We start from the raw sequence: 14423 nt of genomic DNA on the forward strand, positions 1-14423 counted from the left end.
AAAAAAATAAGGCATAATTTTATTACTTTCAACTCTTTTCCATCACAATGAAAATAAAATAACACACAACTTTAAAAAAATAAATTTTTATTAAAAGCAGTAGAGTCTGAGCAGGAAGACAGTACAAAGAATGTAAACAATGTAAACATCACTACATTCAGCTCAGCCTGATTGAATGCTGAAAGACAACTCTAAAATGCTCTATGTGCCCTTACTAGCAAGATACATTAATTCTATTTTACACAGACAACACACTCTAATTTTGATTATGCAAAAGTATTTTATCGAAGTCGATCCCAGCGCCAAATACTGGCATCATCACAGACAGCTATAAGAATGCTGCTATCCCTGCTAAAACTGGTTTGTCGAATAGCAGCGCCACATTTATGATGAGTCAGTGTTGTACATCTAGGGGAAAAAAATGACAACTAGTTAAATTAAATACCATAGATAATGTCAGTGTCTACTTTAAAACAGTGAATTAGAAAATGAGCACATGTTCCAAGTCATATAAAAAGCATTTAAGACCAGAATATACTTACTTCACTAAGAGCTCAATGTCAAATTTTATAAAATTTGGGTATATTTAAGAAGCACACATAACTTATATAAAAAAGAAATAATTTGTCACTAAGGTACCCATGAAAAATAATCATTATCAAAATAAAGGATGAATTCTTTAACCTTGAGAGATGTAAATGACTTAAGGATGTTAAAATGACTTAAAGATGGCATTGCAAATATCAATTATTTTCTCTATATTGACATAAAATTTGAGAAAAAGGCAGAAATTTTGAACAGACATTTCTAAATACTTACTTGGCTTTATGAGGATCTTCTACTTCTAAATCCCAAACATAAAGTTTGCCAACCTGATTGCCCAGTGCAAGCATCTGTATAAACATATTTTTTAAAACATTGAATTAATAAAATCACTAAGCTCTAAAGCATTCAAGCAATTCCAAGATATCTTTATTTCAAAAAAATCTCAGCTCCAGCTTTTGCTTGTGCTCTTGACTGTGTCCTTGGATCTTATATATTCCTGATTTGTAAATAGGAATAAGAGCAATTAATACTTAACAGGTGTCTTGAGCAAAAAAAGCAGCATTTTGTAAATTTATGAAGGGTTTTACAATTTACATTGTTAGCATGGTACTCACTTTTTCTTCTGCCTTCAAGAATTACAGCAAAAGCTGCAGAAAACTCTTCCAAAGCTTTCTTACAGAAATAAATACCCAGGTAATTTGTTACCACAAAATCCAATAGATTTCTTTAAAATTTTAGATAATTAGTATTTTGTCTTCCATCCTGACTTTTCTCTACATTATTCTAGGAAAAAGTCACATAAGATTAACACTCTAATTACTAAAACATTAAGTCTTAGTAATGTTAATGTTTGTTATGGAACATAAACGCCTAACTTTCATCGATACCTAACTGCCAATTTCACTTCAATAAGCACTGCAAATGGTGTGCAGGGCCACAAAGGTAGAGTAACAACAAAGGGCAAAGTAATCACCTCAAAACATTAAAGTAGATTCTTAGAGGAAAAAAAACATAGACACAACAGAAAAAGTTTAGAATTGCAATGGTCTTGCATAAGACAAATCATTTCAAAATGTAGAAATATGTTCATACCTTTTGCCAGAAATCCATAGAAAACCTCATGTACCAAATGTCACATTGGCTGTAATCAAATCGCCCAAGAATAGTCACATTAGACTCACTGGGTTTAATTTTATCTATATCATCTTCCATTTTGCCTGGCTTCCAGCACACAATGGCATTTTCACAAGACTAAAAAAGAGTAATGAGGAAAAGAAATGTTAATTGTAGAACTGAATTTTAAATATTAAAAACAAAGCTTTTCTCCACTATCGTTTTAGAACTGACAGCTTCTAGAACCTGGTTAATCCATCTACCAAGCACAGTGATGTACATTCATTTATATCTACAGTCAATGTCTACACTTAAAGGGACAAAAAAATCTGATTATCAACAGAATTAGACAATACAAAAGAATCACACCGTCTGAAATGTTCATTTTGGAAGTCACAATTTCTCTTCCAAATCAAACCAAGTTCAGCTCTAGATACTCTGACACACAGAGACTTTGTTTTAGAGCAAAGGTACAATTACAAATACATATTACAAGACATAGCTCTTCATAACCCCTTGCTTATTCAACTAGTTTCATCTTTCCCCATTCAATTTCTCATTTCACTTCTAACCACGGTGGTCCCCCTTTACCTCATTTGTTAACTATTAATCCTTCATCCACGGTGTCTGTGCCACACAGTAGGAACTCAGTACATGTCTTAGGAAGGCTGATAAACTCACAGAAAAGGCCCTAGAACTCAAGTTATTAATAGGGGAATAGGAAAGCAGTGATGTAATACCTAAACACTGATAGGGGGTGGGACTGAAATAGGCTGCAAAGTTATACTTTTCCTATCCTATAACATCAAATCTCTGTGCACACACTTATAATTAAGCAGTAAGTGGTAAAGAATACAATGAAAGGAAAACTCTAAAACTGTGGGTGTTCTGCCCACTAGCGGACATTCTGGGCTCTAGCGTGTAGAGGCCAGAAATGTTACTAAACATCTTATGATGCACATCTTATGATGCCATCCACAAAAAAGAATTATTGGACCCAACATCTACAGCACCAGGATTGAAAAACGCTGGTGTAGGTGAACAGCGCTCCCTAGAGTTTTACAGGCCAGCCTATACAATTGCAGGAGGAAGCCCTGTGGGATTCACTAGCATTTAAACAGTTTAAACAGCAGGGCCACTGGAAGATTAGGGTGGGGACAACACATTCTTTTTTTCTTCTCCACTTACTTTAGACTTTTGAAATCCTAGTGCTATATGGTATCTGTTATACAAGTTCGTAACTGTGAAGTACCTTAGAAACCACCTAGTTTGATGACTCTTTACTAAATGCATAATTGGATCAATAAGCCTGTGGAGTTTTCCCAAAAGACTCAGCCCTACTGAATCAGAATCTCTAAGAGAAAGGGCAAGGCAAAAGAAACATAAAATAGCTCTTTGAGTGCTGCTTACTGACTGCCCTGGTAAAGAATTCCTAATTACTAGAGCTCCCTCATGGGAAACTAAAGCATAGGGAGGTAAAAAGAAGTTGCCAGAGCTGGTGGATCGCTGCGCTTCAAAATCATCTGGAGAGCTTTACAAAATTACAAATTCCCAGGACCTCATGCCAGATTTAGAATCTCTGAAGTGAGGGCCAGGAATCTATTTTTCAGTGTTCTCCTAGTGACTCTGATGCAGAGCCAGATTTGAGACCACCAATATATTTTGGTTCAGCCTCCCACCTAAAATTCAGAAGTCTTTTCCTGTTGACTGAATAAGTTCTAAGAACAGAAATTTTAAACCGCTACTGGCTTTTTAGTTCTGCTATAAAAATGATGGAGCAGATGTAATTTTCCCTATTTGTCCACTAAATATAGATTAAAAGTCTGACTATCATAAAGGCAAACACAAGACTCCGAAAGGCAGAGAAAAGGCAGAGAAGTTAGGAACCCTTGGAACATGAACAATATAGTGTTGAGTTCTCTGGGTTTTCTTTTGCCTTATATATTCCTGATTGGATGCTAGAGAAGGCAGCAACTGAGAAATGCTAATGGGTGAAGACAAAAAAAGCTTCAACAGAGACTGCTCTTTCTAGCCAAAGGACCAATTAAGCGGCAGCCTAACAAGACATAAAATTTTCAGACAACAAATGCTCTACTCCAGCCAAACACCACAGAAAAAAAATCTGTGGACTCATCTTCACCTGAACCAGCCAAGGTCCAGTCAAAAGCCATTCTCAGGTTGTAACTAAGCACCTCAAGTGCCTACCACCCTTTGTGGTAATGGGGTAACCCTCCTACTATCTCCGGCTGGGGTGGTATCAGAAGGCCTAGTACAGTTAGGATGTCCTTAACCACTCAGTGGGTAAGGCCACCACTAACTATCCACAATGTCAGTGGAGACCACTAGGGGAGCAGTAATTAGGCATTCGGTCCCTCGCAGCCAGGGCGGTGTCAGCTGAGACCTATGGAAAACCTTAACTCCCACACCCACCCAGCAGTAATGAGCCACCAAAACCAAGTCAATCGAGTGGAGAACCCGGACATCCACCCCCACGTGGCAATCACGAGGCAGTGCTCCCCATTTCCCCAGCTTTTTCAAAAAATATCAGAGAAAGCCTTCTGTAAGAGAAGATCTAAATAAGATCCAAAGTCTCATAATATCCAAAATATCCAGGTTTCAATCAAAAATCACTCACCATAATAAAAATCAGAAAATCTCAACTTTAAAAAGATAATCAACAGATGCCAAACTGAGATAACAAAGATGTCAGAACTATCTGACATGGATTTAAGACAGTAATCATGAAAATGATGTGATGAACACAAACACGCTTATAATATAACAAACAAAAGTCTCAGCAAAGAAACAGAACAAGAATCAAATGGAAATTTCAGAACTGAAAAATACTATTATAACCAAAACAAAAAACTCAATTGATGGGCTCGACACCAAGAGGAGAGGGTAGAGAGTCAGTAAATCTAAAAGTAATGCAACAGAAATTACCCAATCTGAACAAAAAAGAAAACATACTTTTAAAAAAAAATGATTAAGTCCCAGGGACCAAACAAAAAATCTAACATTGTTAGCATCACAGTCCCAAAATGAGGGAAGAGAGCAGGGCTGAAAGAGAATTCAAGTAATGGCTGAAAACTTTCCAAATCTGGAACAAAGTATGTCCCCAAAACATAAACCTACTACAGAATCAAAGAAGGTTAGATAAACCCAAAGAAATCCATATGAAGTTATATCATACTCAAACCTCAAACTGAATATACTTATGCTCAATCTGAAAGCTAAATGCAAGAAATAAATCCTAAAAGCAGTAAGACAGAAAGAATACCTTACTTATAGTTGAAAAACAATTCCAGTGACAGCAGATTTCTCATCAGAAATTATGAAGGCCAGAGAGGGAACACATTTTTCAAGTGTTGAAAGAAAATAATTGTGAAGCCAGAATTTAGTGAATATATCCTTCAGGAATGAAACAGAAATGAGGCCATTTCTCAGATGAAGAAAGACAACGAGAATTTGTCACCAGAAGACCTACCATAAAAGAATGGCTACAGGAAGTTTTCTAAACAGAAAGGCAATCACTTAAGAAGGAGTCTTAGAATTACCAGTAAGGAAAAACAACTGAAAAAGCAAAATGAGTAAATGCAATACTCTCCTTTTCCTCTTGAGCTTTCTAAATTACATTTGATGGTTAAAGCAAAAATTATAATACCATCTGATGTGGTTCTCAAATATAAAATAAATATTCAAGACAATTATAAATGCAGAAGAACAAAGTGATATAAACTTCACTCAAATTAGTAAAATGCCGATACATAGTAGATGGTGCTAAGTTATAATACATATAAATAAAAGACTCAAAATATTACAGATAAATACAGTACTACAGATAAATGGAAATAGAATTCTAAAACGTGTTCATGTAACCTATAGGAAGTTTGGGGAAAAAAACCTAAAGAGAGAAATAAAAAAGCAAAATGGCAGACTTAAAGCAATAACCGATGTTAGTAAGGCTTAAATATAAATACTCTAAATGAACCAACTAAAAGATAAATTAGCAGAGTGGATTAAAAAAATATGACCCAACTGTATGTCATCTACAAGAAACTTACTAAAATATAATACACATAGATTAGAAATAAAAGGTTCGAAAAAGATTACATAATGATAAAAAGGGCAAGCCCCCATGACAAAGCAATAGTAAATGTGAATGCACCAAACAATAGAGCTGCAAAACATGTGACAGAACTGAAAGGAGAAAGAGAAAAATCCATAGCTGCAGATGAAGATTTCAACACCTGCCTCTCAATAACTGATAAAACAGTAGACAAAAAAAAAATTAATAAGGATACAGAAGATTCAACAACACCATCAACCAACAGTATCTAATAAACACTTAGTGAACATTCCACCCAATACAATACACATTATTTTCAAGTTCCCATGGAACCTATCTGAAATAGAACCATAAAACAAATTCTCAAAAAAGTTAAAAGAACTAATTCAATAACCTAGGCTCCCACCTTAAGAAACTAGTAAAAGTTGTGCAAAATAAACCCCTAGCAAACAAAAGAGATCAATAAATTCAAAACAGGAAAAGCAAGGAAACAAGATCAATAAAACTGACAAATCTGTAGCAAGACTGACAAAAAAAGACATAAACTACCAATTTCAGGAATGTAATAGGGGTTTATCACTGGAGACCCAGCAGATACCAAAAGGCTAATAAGGGAATACTACAAACAACTCTGTTCACATAAATTTTTACCTTAGATGGAATGGACCCATTCCTTAAACAGCACAAACTATTGAGACTCACATAATATGAAGTGATTCATTTGAATTAATTAATCATCCTTATAACTATTAATTTATAAGCCCTATAACTATTAAGGAAATTGAATTCATAATTTTAAAAATCCCTCTCAAAACTTTTTAGGCCCCAATGATTTAACTGGCCCCAATGATTCTACCAACCATTTAAAGAAGAATTAATGCTAATTTTGTATAATCTCTTCCAGAAGATAGAAGACAAAACACCTGACAATTCATTTTATGAAGCCAGCATTACTAATAACCAAACCAGACAAAAACAGCAAAAAAAAAAATTCAGACCAATAAATACAGACATAAAAATCCTTAACAAAATATTAGCAAAGAGAACTCAGAAACATATAGAAAGAATTATACAGCATGACCAAGTGGAGTTTATCCCAGCGTTATAAAGCTAGATCAATATTCAAAAACCAATCAATATAATCCACTATTTTAACAAGATGAAGAAAAACCACATGATCGTATCAAATGAGAGAATATCTACAAAAAACACAGCTAACATACTTAATGTTGAAAGACTGAATTACAAGTCAAAAATGTCCTTAACACTGCTATTCAACATAGGACTGAAAGTTCACCAGTGCAATAAGGAAAGAAAAGAAAAGGTATACACATCAGAAAGGAAGAAATAAAACTACCCCTATTTGCAAATGACATGATGGTCTGCATAGAAAATTGCCAAGTAATTTACAAAAAAAAAAACCCTTCAAGAATAAGTAGTTTAGTTAGGTTACAGGATTCAAGATCAATATGCAAAAATCAACTGTATTTCTACATATTAACTATGAAGACATAAAAATAGAAATTAAAAAAATAAAATATCATTTACAATTGTTCAAAAAAATCTTTTGGTATAAATCTAACAAAGCACTAACAGGATTTATATGCTCTAACTTCAAAATGCTAATGATAAAAATCAAAGAAGATCTAAATGAAAGACTCATACCATAGCTGTGGATTAGGAAACTTGGCATAAAGACATTATTTCCCCTCAAAATTATGTATAGGTTTAACACAATTCCAATCAAAATCTCCCTCCCTGCCAAAAAAAAAAAAAAAAGCCCAGTAAGAATTATAAATATAGACAAGATTATTCTAAAATTTATGTGGAAAGGCAAAGGAACTATAATAGCTAAAAACAATTTTGGAAAAAAAAAAAAAAAAGAATGAAGTGGAAGAAACCTATCTGATTCTAAGAATAATACAGAGCTAATATAATGAAGACCGTGTATGTAATACTAGTGGAGAGACAGAGAATGGAACAGAACAAAAAAACCAGAAACAGCCCCACATAAGGATGGCCAAACAATTTTTGACAAAGGTGCAAAAGTAATTCAATGGAGGAAGAACAGTCTTTCAACAAATGCTACTGGAGCAACTGAATATCCACAGAGGGAAAAAAAAGGACTTCAACTAAACCTCGTACCTTATACAAAAATCAACTCAAAATGGATCATCCATTTAATGTAAAACACAGCAGTATAAAACTTTTACAAGAAGCCACAGGAGAATATGTTTAAGGTCTAGGGCTTGGTGAAGAGTCCTTAGATACAACATCAACAACATGATCCATAAAATGTTTTTAAAAACCCAATAAATTGGATTTCATAAAAATTAAAAACATTTGCTCTGTGAAAGACCCTATTAAGATGAAAAGACAAGCTACCGACTGAAAGAAAATATTTGCAAACTACGTATCTGACATAGGATTCATATTTAGAATATATTCAGAATTCTCAAAACTCAACAGTTAAAAAAAAAAAACAACAAAAACCAATCCAATTAGAAATGAGCAAAAGAGATATGAAGAGACATCACCGAAAAAGATATATGGATGGTAAATAAGCACATGAAAAAGATGTTCAACATCACTAGCCATCAGCGAAATGCAAATTAAGACCACAACGAGATATCACTACACACCTATCAGAACAGCTAAAATAAAAAATAATGACAATACCAAATGCTGGCGAAGATTCGGAGAAACTGGATCTCTCATACATTGCTGGTGGGAATGTAAAATGGCACGGCCACTCTGGAAAATAGTTTGGCAGTTTCTTAAAAAACTAAACAAACTTAACCATGACCCAGCAATTGCCCTCCTAGGCATTTACCCAGAGAAATGAAAACTTTTAAGTCCACACAAAAACCTGTACACAACTGTTCATTAGCAGCTTTATTTGTAATAGCCCAAAACTGGAAAACAGCCAAAACATCCTACAATAGATGGTTAAATAAACTGTGGTACATCCATACCATGGAATACTACTCAGCAATAAAAAAGGGAACTACTGATACAGGCAACAACTTGGATGAATCTCAAGGGCATTATACTGAGTGCAAAAAAACAATCTTAAAAGGTCCCAAACTGTAACAGTGTTGAAATGACAAAATTCACTATGATAAAAATGACAAAACTATACACACACATTGTACTGATGTCAATTTCCTAGAATTGATATATTACAGTTACATAAGATGTAACTATAATACATAAGATGTAACTATAATACATAAGATGTAACTATTAGGGAAAATTGGGTAAAGGTCAAATGGGACCTCTCTGAACTATCTTTGACACTTTCTGTGAATCTAATTATTTCAAGATCAAAAGTTTAAGGAAAAATACAAACCAGTAAAATTATAGATACAAGGCCAAGAAAAAATAAATCAGGGTCTGCTTAAGCAAATGTGAAGTGGCCTGAAATCCACATCAAGAAAAGAAACGGGGGACAGCAATTTCTCCAAATTTGACAATCCTAAATGTTCATATAACATCATGAGTAACTTCTCTAAATTATCAGCTAAAAAAAAATACGTATGTACACACACACACACAGATGGTTCCTGATTTATGATGGTTTGACTTATGATTTCTTGACTGTATGATGGTACAAAACCATCATAATTTTGACATACTTCAAATTTTGAATTTTGATCTTTTCTTGGGCTAGCTATATGCGGTACATGAGACATTCAACACTATTATAGGCTTTGTGTTGTATGATTTTGCCCAATTGTAATGTTAAGTGTTTTGAGCACATTTAAGGGAGGCTAGGCTAAGCTATGATATTTGGTAGGTAAGGTGTATTAAATGCATTTTCCTCTTATGAAATTTTCAATTTATGATGGCCTTATCAGGATGTAATCCCATCATAAATCGAGGAACAGCTGTATCAATATGCTAGAGCAGAGGCTGGCAAACTATAGCCCATGAGCCAACTCCAGCCACCTGATTTTGTCAATAAAATTTTACTGAAATAGTAACAAACACAGAAAACAAACCACTGGCTTGAGATACTGGTTACCTTGCAATAACATCGAATATCAGAGAACACTATCACCTTGTAAGCTACATTTCTCATCTTACTGGACCACAAAGAATTTTAATTCACTAGGATGTTTTATCCCTAAAACAAGTTTCCAAATATATCAAAATATGAGACTTCAGAAAAAAAGGCAGTTTCCCATCTGCCATTCATTTTAACAAACTACATAAAAACCTCCCTGCAAAGTTCCAACACACATACACACACACACACACACACACACACACACACAATGGAAGTATATCTTAACTGCAGTTACCATACCTTAGAAAGTATCAAATCGCCTAACCATCGCACACAATCAACATAATTCCTATGTATGTCTCTGGTAGAAAAATCAGGAAAATGGATTTTCTGAGAAATAAATGGCCTGAAGGAAGAATGGAAATGTAAAAAGTTAAAAGAAAAAATTATTGTAGAATCACACTTTTTCATTTTTGGATTTATAAAACTTTGAAAAAAATGTATGACTGTTAATTCCTCTGTGTACCTATATAACTGAATGCCTTATTTGTTTATTGAGAGCTAAAGTCTCAATCCACTTCTTTGTCCTATAATATTTCATTTATTAAAATTGCAGCTTCTGCCTTTTACTATATATAGTCCAAAATTAAACACTTCAATTCTGGCTATCCTAACCAATGATAACGACCTGAATGTGGGGATCACTAAGTTTATCACAGAAAATATACTAAGCCACCTATTCAATCCTGTAAAATTTAGCATTAATGGTTTATGAAAATCAACATATCTACCATACTGCAAAAGATAGTCATCTTTTTAGGAAGAATGAAACATCATTCTAAAGTCTGTTAAAGGTAAGTTTAGATGATGAGAGTGCTGCCTTGAGCATTAATTTCTGAAAATGACACCTTACAGGAATTTCACATTTATTAATTAGGAATTTTCCAAATAATTTCTGTACTTAGGAAACCAAAATGTGGCACCATTTTTTCCTTAAATATATTTGTGAGAACACAATAAGCAAGACAAGCTGCCACTAATTTTGGAGTGATTTAATACTACACCTAACATGTCTAATCTAGTAAGTGATTCAGTTTTTAATCAGGAATAACTGTAGAATATAATATGCCGTGAATTAGTTGTTTTAGGAAATTTATACGTTCTCTCTTTACCTTTTCTTCACATGTAAAAAGCACACTGGGCTGCATCATCTCAAACAACCCTTCTAATTCAAATTCTGGGATCTTGTTTGTTAAAACATTAAAATGTTATTAATGATCTAATATAAATTCCTAAATCTGCTGTAATTATGTTAATTGCTTTTTAGCCAAGAAAATATTATAATCTTATGACTAAACCTCTCTCAAGGAGAAGACTAGCTCAACTCAATGTTATTTTTTGTAAACTGTGAACTATAATTTGTATTTATTCCAGAGACCTAGAAAATAATTAAAAATATAAATTTAATATTGTACTAGCCCCTGGTGTTTTAAAGCAAAAATCTTAAAGTTGTAATAATCCTTAGAGGCCATGGAGGTCTAATGAATGTTAGAGCACTGAAGTATTTACTGATGCTTACAAATTTAACTAACAATCTATTAATAATCTAGCTTGATAACCAGGAAATAAACTCTAGCTCTTTGCTAAAACAAAAATGCCAACAAAGTTAACATATGCAGACATACGATGTTTATAGTGAAAGTGTTAATGACAGCCTCATGAGATTCTAAAGACAGTTACTGCACTAATTGAGACATTCCAAAAATACATTAAGAAAACTGAAAAATCCCCCACCCTATAGTACCATAAAGCAAGGCTCCTGCATGTGAATTTTCTTCATTTATTATGAAGTGAGCATCATTTAGAGGAAAGCATTAATATTATCATGAATTAGAGATAAGAACCCCCCCCCTTTTTTGAGACGAAGTCTCGTTCTATCACCCAAACTAGAGTACAGTGGCACAATCATAGCTCACTGCAGCCTCGAGAGAACCCCTGGGCTCAAGCGATCCTGCTGCCCGAGTAATAAGAACATGGCACCATGCCCAGCTTATTATTTACTTTTTTTGCAGAGACAGGGTCTCACTGTGTTGCCCAGGATGGTCCCAAACTCTTGGCCTCAAGTGATCCTCTTGCCTCAGCTTCCCAAAGTGCTGGGAATATAGGTATGAGCCACTGTGCCTGGCCAAGAACCCCATTTTTTGAAATTGTGGTTTGCCATCTTAAAATTAGAATTTACACTGTTAACAAATCTTAATACAACATTATTCTACTGTGTCCTTTACTTTCTTTATTCCATAAGTTTTTTAAGTGATTTAAAATTATTCAATAGTGCAACATAGCAAATTGTTTTGAATACTATAATTGTTACCTGTTAGTTTTATTTGGGTTATAATCATAGGATTCCTTAATTGCATTCATCATCCTCTTTGAATTGATCCTCCAAAGTTTAAGAGAGTGATCCATACCACAGGACATTATTTTTTCACCCAAAAGATCATAATCCTGTATATAAACAGAAAAATTTAAGTATATAAATTATAGTCCCAAATTAAATTTATCCAATTTTCATCTGATGTAATATAGTGAAAATTGTATTTTAAACCACAGTACTACTAACTACATTTAGGGTTTTATCTATGTAAGCCATAAATCAGAGTTTACTACTTTCAAGAATTTATAGTTTTAATTGGTTTGTCACCAGAGTATGAGCTTTTACAATATGGAAGGCAAGAAAATAAATTACTTGAACTTAGCCTTATCTATTTAATTATGTTTAAATATTTCTTTTGCTTTATTTTGAAGGTAAATCAAATGCTAAGGTAGAATAATTATCTGATGACACAAAAAGGTGAATAATTATATTACTCTTCCTGTCCAATCCTGGTCAAGCAATAAAAATGACATCTATATGTGAAAACACATGAACCTTAAACAGCTGAAATTTAACTTTATCTGTACTTCTAAGTCAAAACATTTACATTGGTTTTAGAGATCACTTTTTAAATATATAAACAAGTCTAATAAAGAAAATAACAAATTTTAACTTCTTCATTTGCTGTTTAGTAATTTTTGATAGGTACCTAACAGATTAATCTTATTTCACAGGTAGACACTGAGGCCCAGACATGCTATATAATTTAGCATAAGGCACACAATAAGTTAATGAAAATTTCACACATCTATCCTCCTAGCAGCAAATTCCTGCTTAAGTAGAAGAGATATATACTGTCTCCTGTTTTCATTCTAAGAAATAACAGTAGAGAGTTCTATTAAAGGATATTTTCCCTATTAACCTAGGTATTATGTGTTAATCCAACCCTCCAGTTAATTATGAGCAGTGTTTTATAACAGTCTGAGAACTTTAGGTTTGTGTTTATTGAATTTACAAGTACACTATTTCTAATTACCTAATTGTCAAGAGCAACAAGACATCCTCAGAGTCAGTAGTTCTAATTTAGAGTTCTTAATAAAGGATAATACACTTGGCTTTTACATGCATAAAGCCAGATATAGAATGCTACTGCAACTTTTAGAAAATCCAAGTTGACAGGGTATGATTCTCAGAAACACATACAAACCCCATCTATGGGAATATTTTAGTACCTCCAATTAATATACTACATGCTTCAAAATATGCACCCCTTTACATAGTTAAATAGAAAAGAACCAAAGAGTAGAAAATTTCTAAAGGAATCAAGGGGCTATACATGGAATATAGCTATACCTGGAATATAAATAAAGCTAAAATAATGTAAAAAATCTGAAACCTTAGTGAAAACACTTATACTGTAATATATCAATGGATTATAATAAATACATCAATAGAAAGATAGTATTTGAACCAACTATTGGCCTTTATAATACCACATCACCCAAAGACAAGAGTTGGAAACAAGTTATATAAAACTCAGTATGAGCAAAATAAACCACTTCCTAAAAGTAAATAATTTATTTTCAACTTAAAAGAAAAAATGAAAAAGTTTGTTAGTGGCTAAGTAGTTTAATTTTTTCCTTTAACAACTGAGAAACACTAAAACAAACATTAACTTAGTGGTTTCATATTAACAGAAAAAGAACAAGTTCACAGTAATTGTGCAGGTAACTAAAAAAACATACAAAAAATAGCCTTTACTTGCTTTATTCCTTCATATGTAAGATTAAAATTTTGTATGTCAAACATAAATGAAATGTCTGCCTGACAGGCTGTATAAAACAAACATATGCTTTCTTATATGGAGTTCCATGTGACTGTTTCATAGCTATGTAAACCTAAGTCACTGTCCTGCAACTTTCAACTTACAGCACTTAGAACTTCATCTCTGTGCCCTTCTACGCCTCCAAATATTGCCACCAGAGTGTCCGTTTGGATATTCCATAATCGTAAAGCATGATCTAGTATAAACATACAAAAAAATTCAGATGAACTTTTATCATTCATTTACTATGAACTTCCAACATCTTGTTAAAAAAAAAAGTTTGGACTTAAGTTATGCACAGTAAAGCCTAAAAATAGTATCTGTATTATATAGCAACTTAAAATATTTACATCACATGTAGAATTACCTAGGTGCCATGGTTTGAATGTGTCCTCCAAAAAGCATGTGTTGAGAACTTAATCCCTAACGTCACAGTGTTGTGACGTGGGGCCTAATGTGAGGTATTAAGGTCATGGGGCTCCAC

The 14423-nt window shown here is 33.4% G+C and overlaps 1 protein-coding gene across 3 annotated transcripts in view; it reads right to left on the bottom strand.

Annotated features, from left to right (window-relative positions):
* The window catches only part of EED (embryonic ectoderm development), a 30243-nt gene continuing 15820 nt past the window's right edge, over positions 1-14423 (bottom strand). The window contains exons 7-13 of one of the 3 annotated variants that reach the window (XM_069469103.1): positions 14044-14135; positions 12112-12245; positions 10041-10146; positions 8408-8482; positions 1639-1797; positions 820-893; positions 1-408 (exon numbers count right to left, since the gene is read on the bottom strand). In XM_069469103.1, the coding sequence (XP_069325204.1) occupies positions 282-408; positions 820-893; positions 1639-1797; positions 8408-8482; positions 10041-10146; positions 12112-12245; positions 14044-14135 (767 nt within the window). In that variant the 3' untranslated portion in view covers positions 1-281. The remainder of the gene's footprint in view (positions 409-819; positions 894-1638; positions 1798-8407; positions 8483-10040; positions 10147-12111; positions 12246-14043; positions 14136-14423) is intronic. The other 2 variants (XM_069469104.1, XM_069469105.1) reach the window with 2 other exon arrangements.

Source organism: Eulemur rufifrons, chromosome 6 (genome assembly GCF_041146395.1).
Source record: "Eulemur rufifrons isolate Redbay chromosome 6, OSU_ERuf_1, whole genome shotgun sequence".
NCBI lineage: Eukaryota > Metazoa > Chordata > Mammalia > Primates > Lemuridae > Eulemur > Eulemur rufifrons.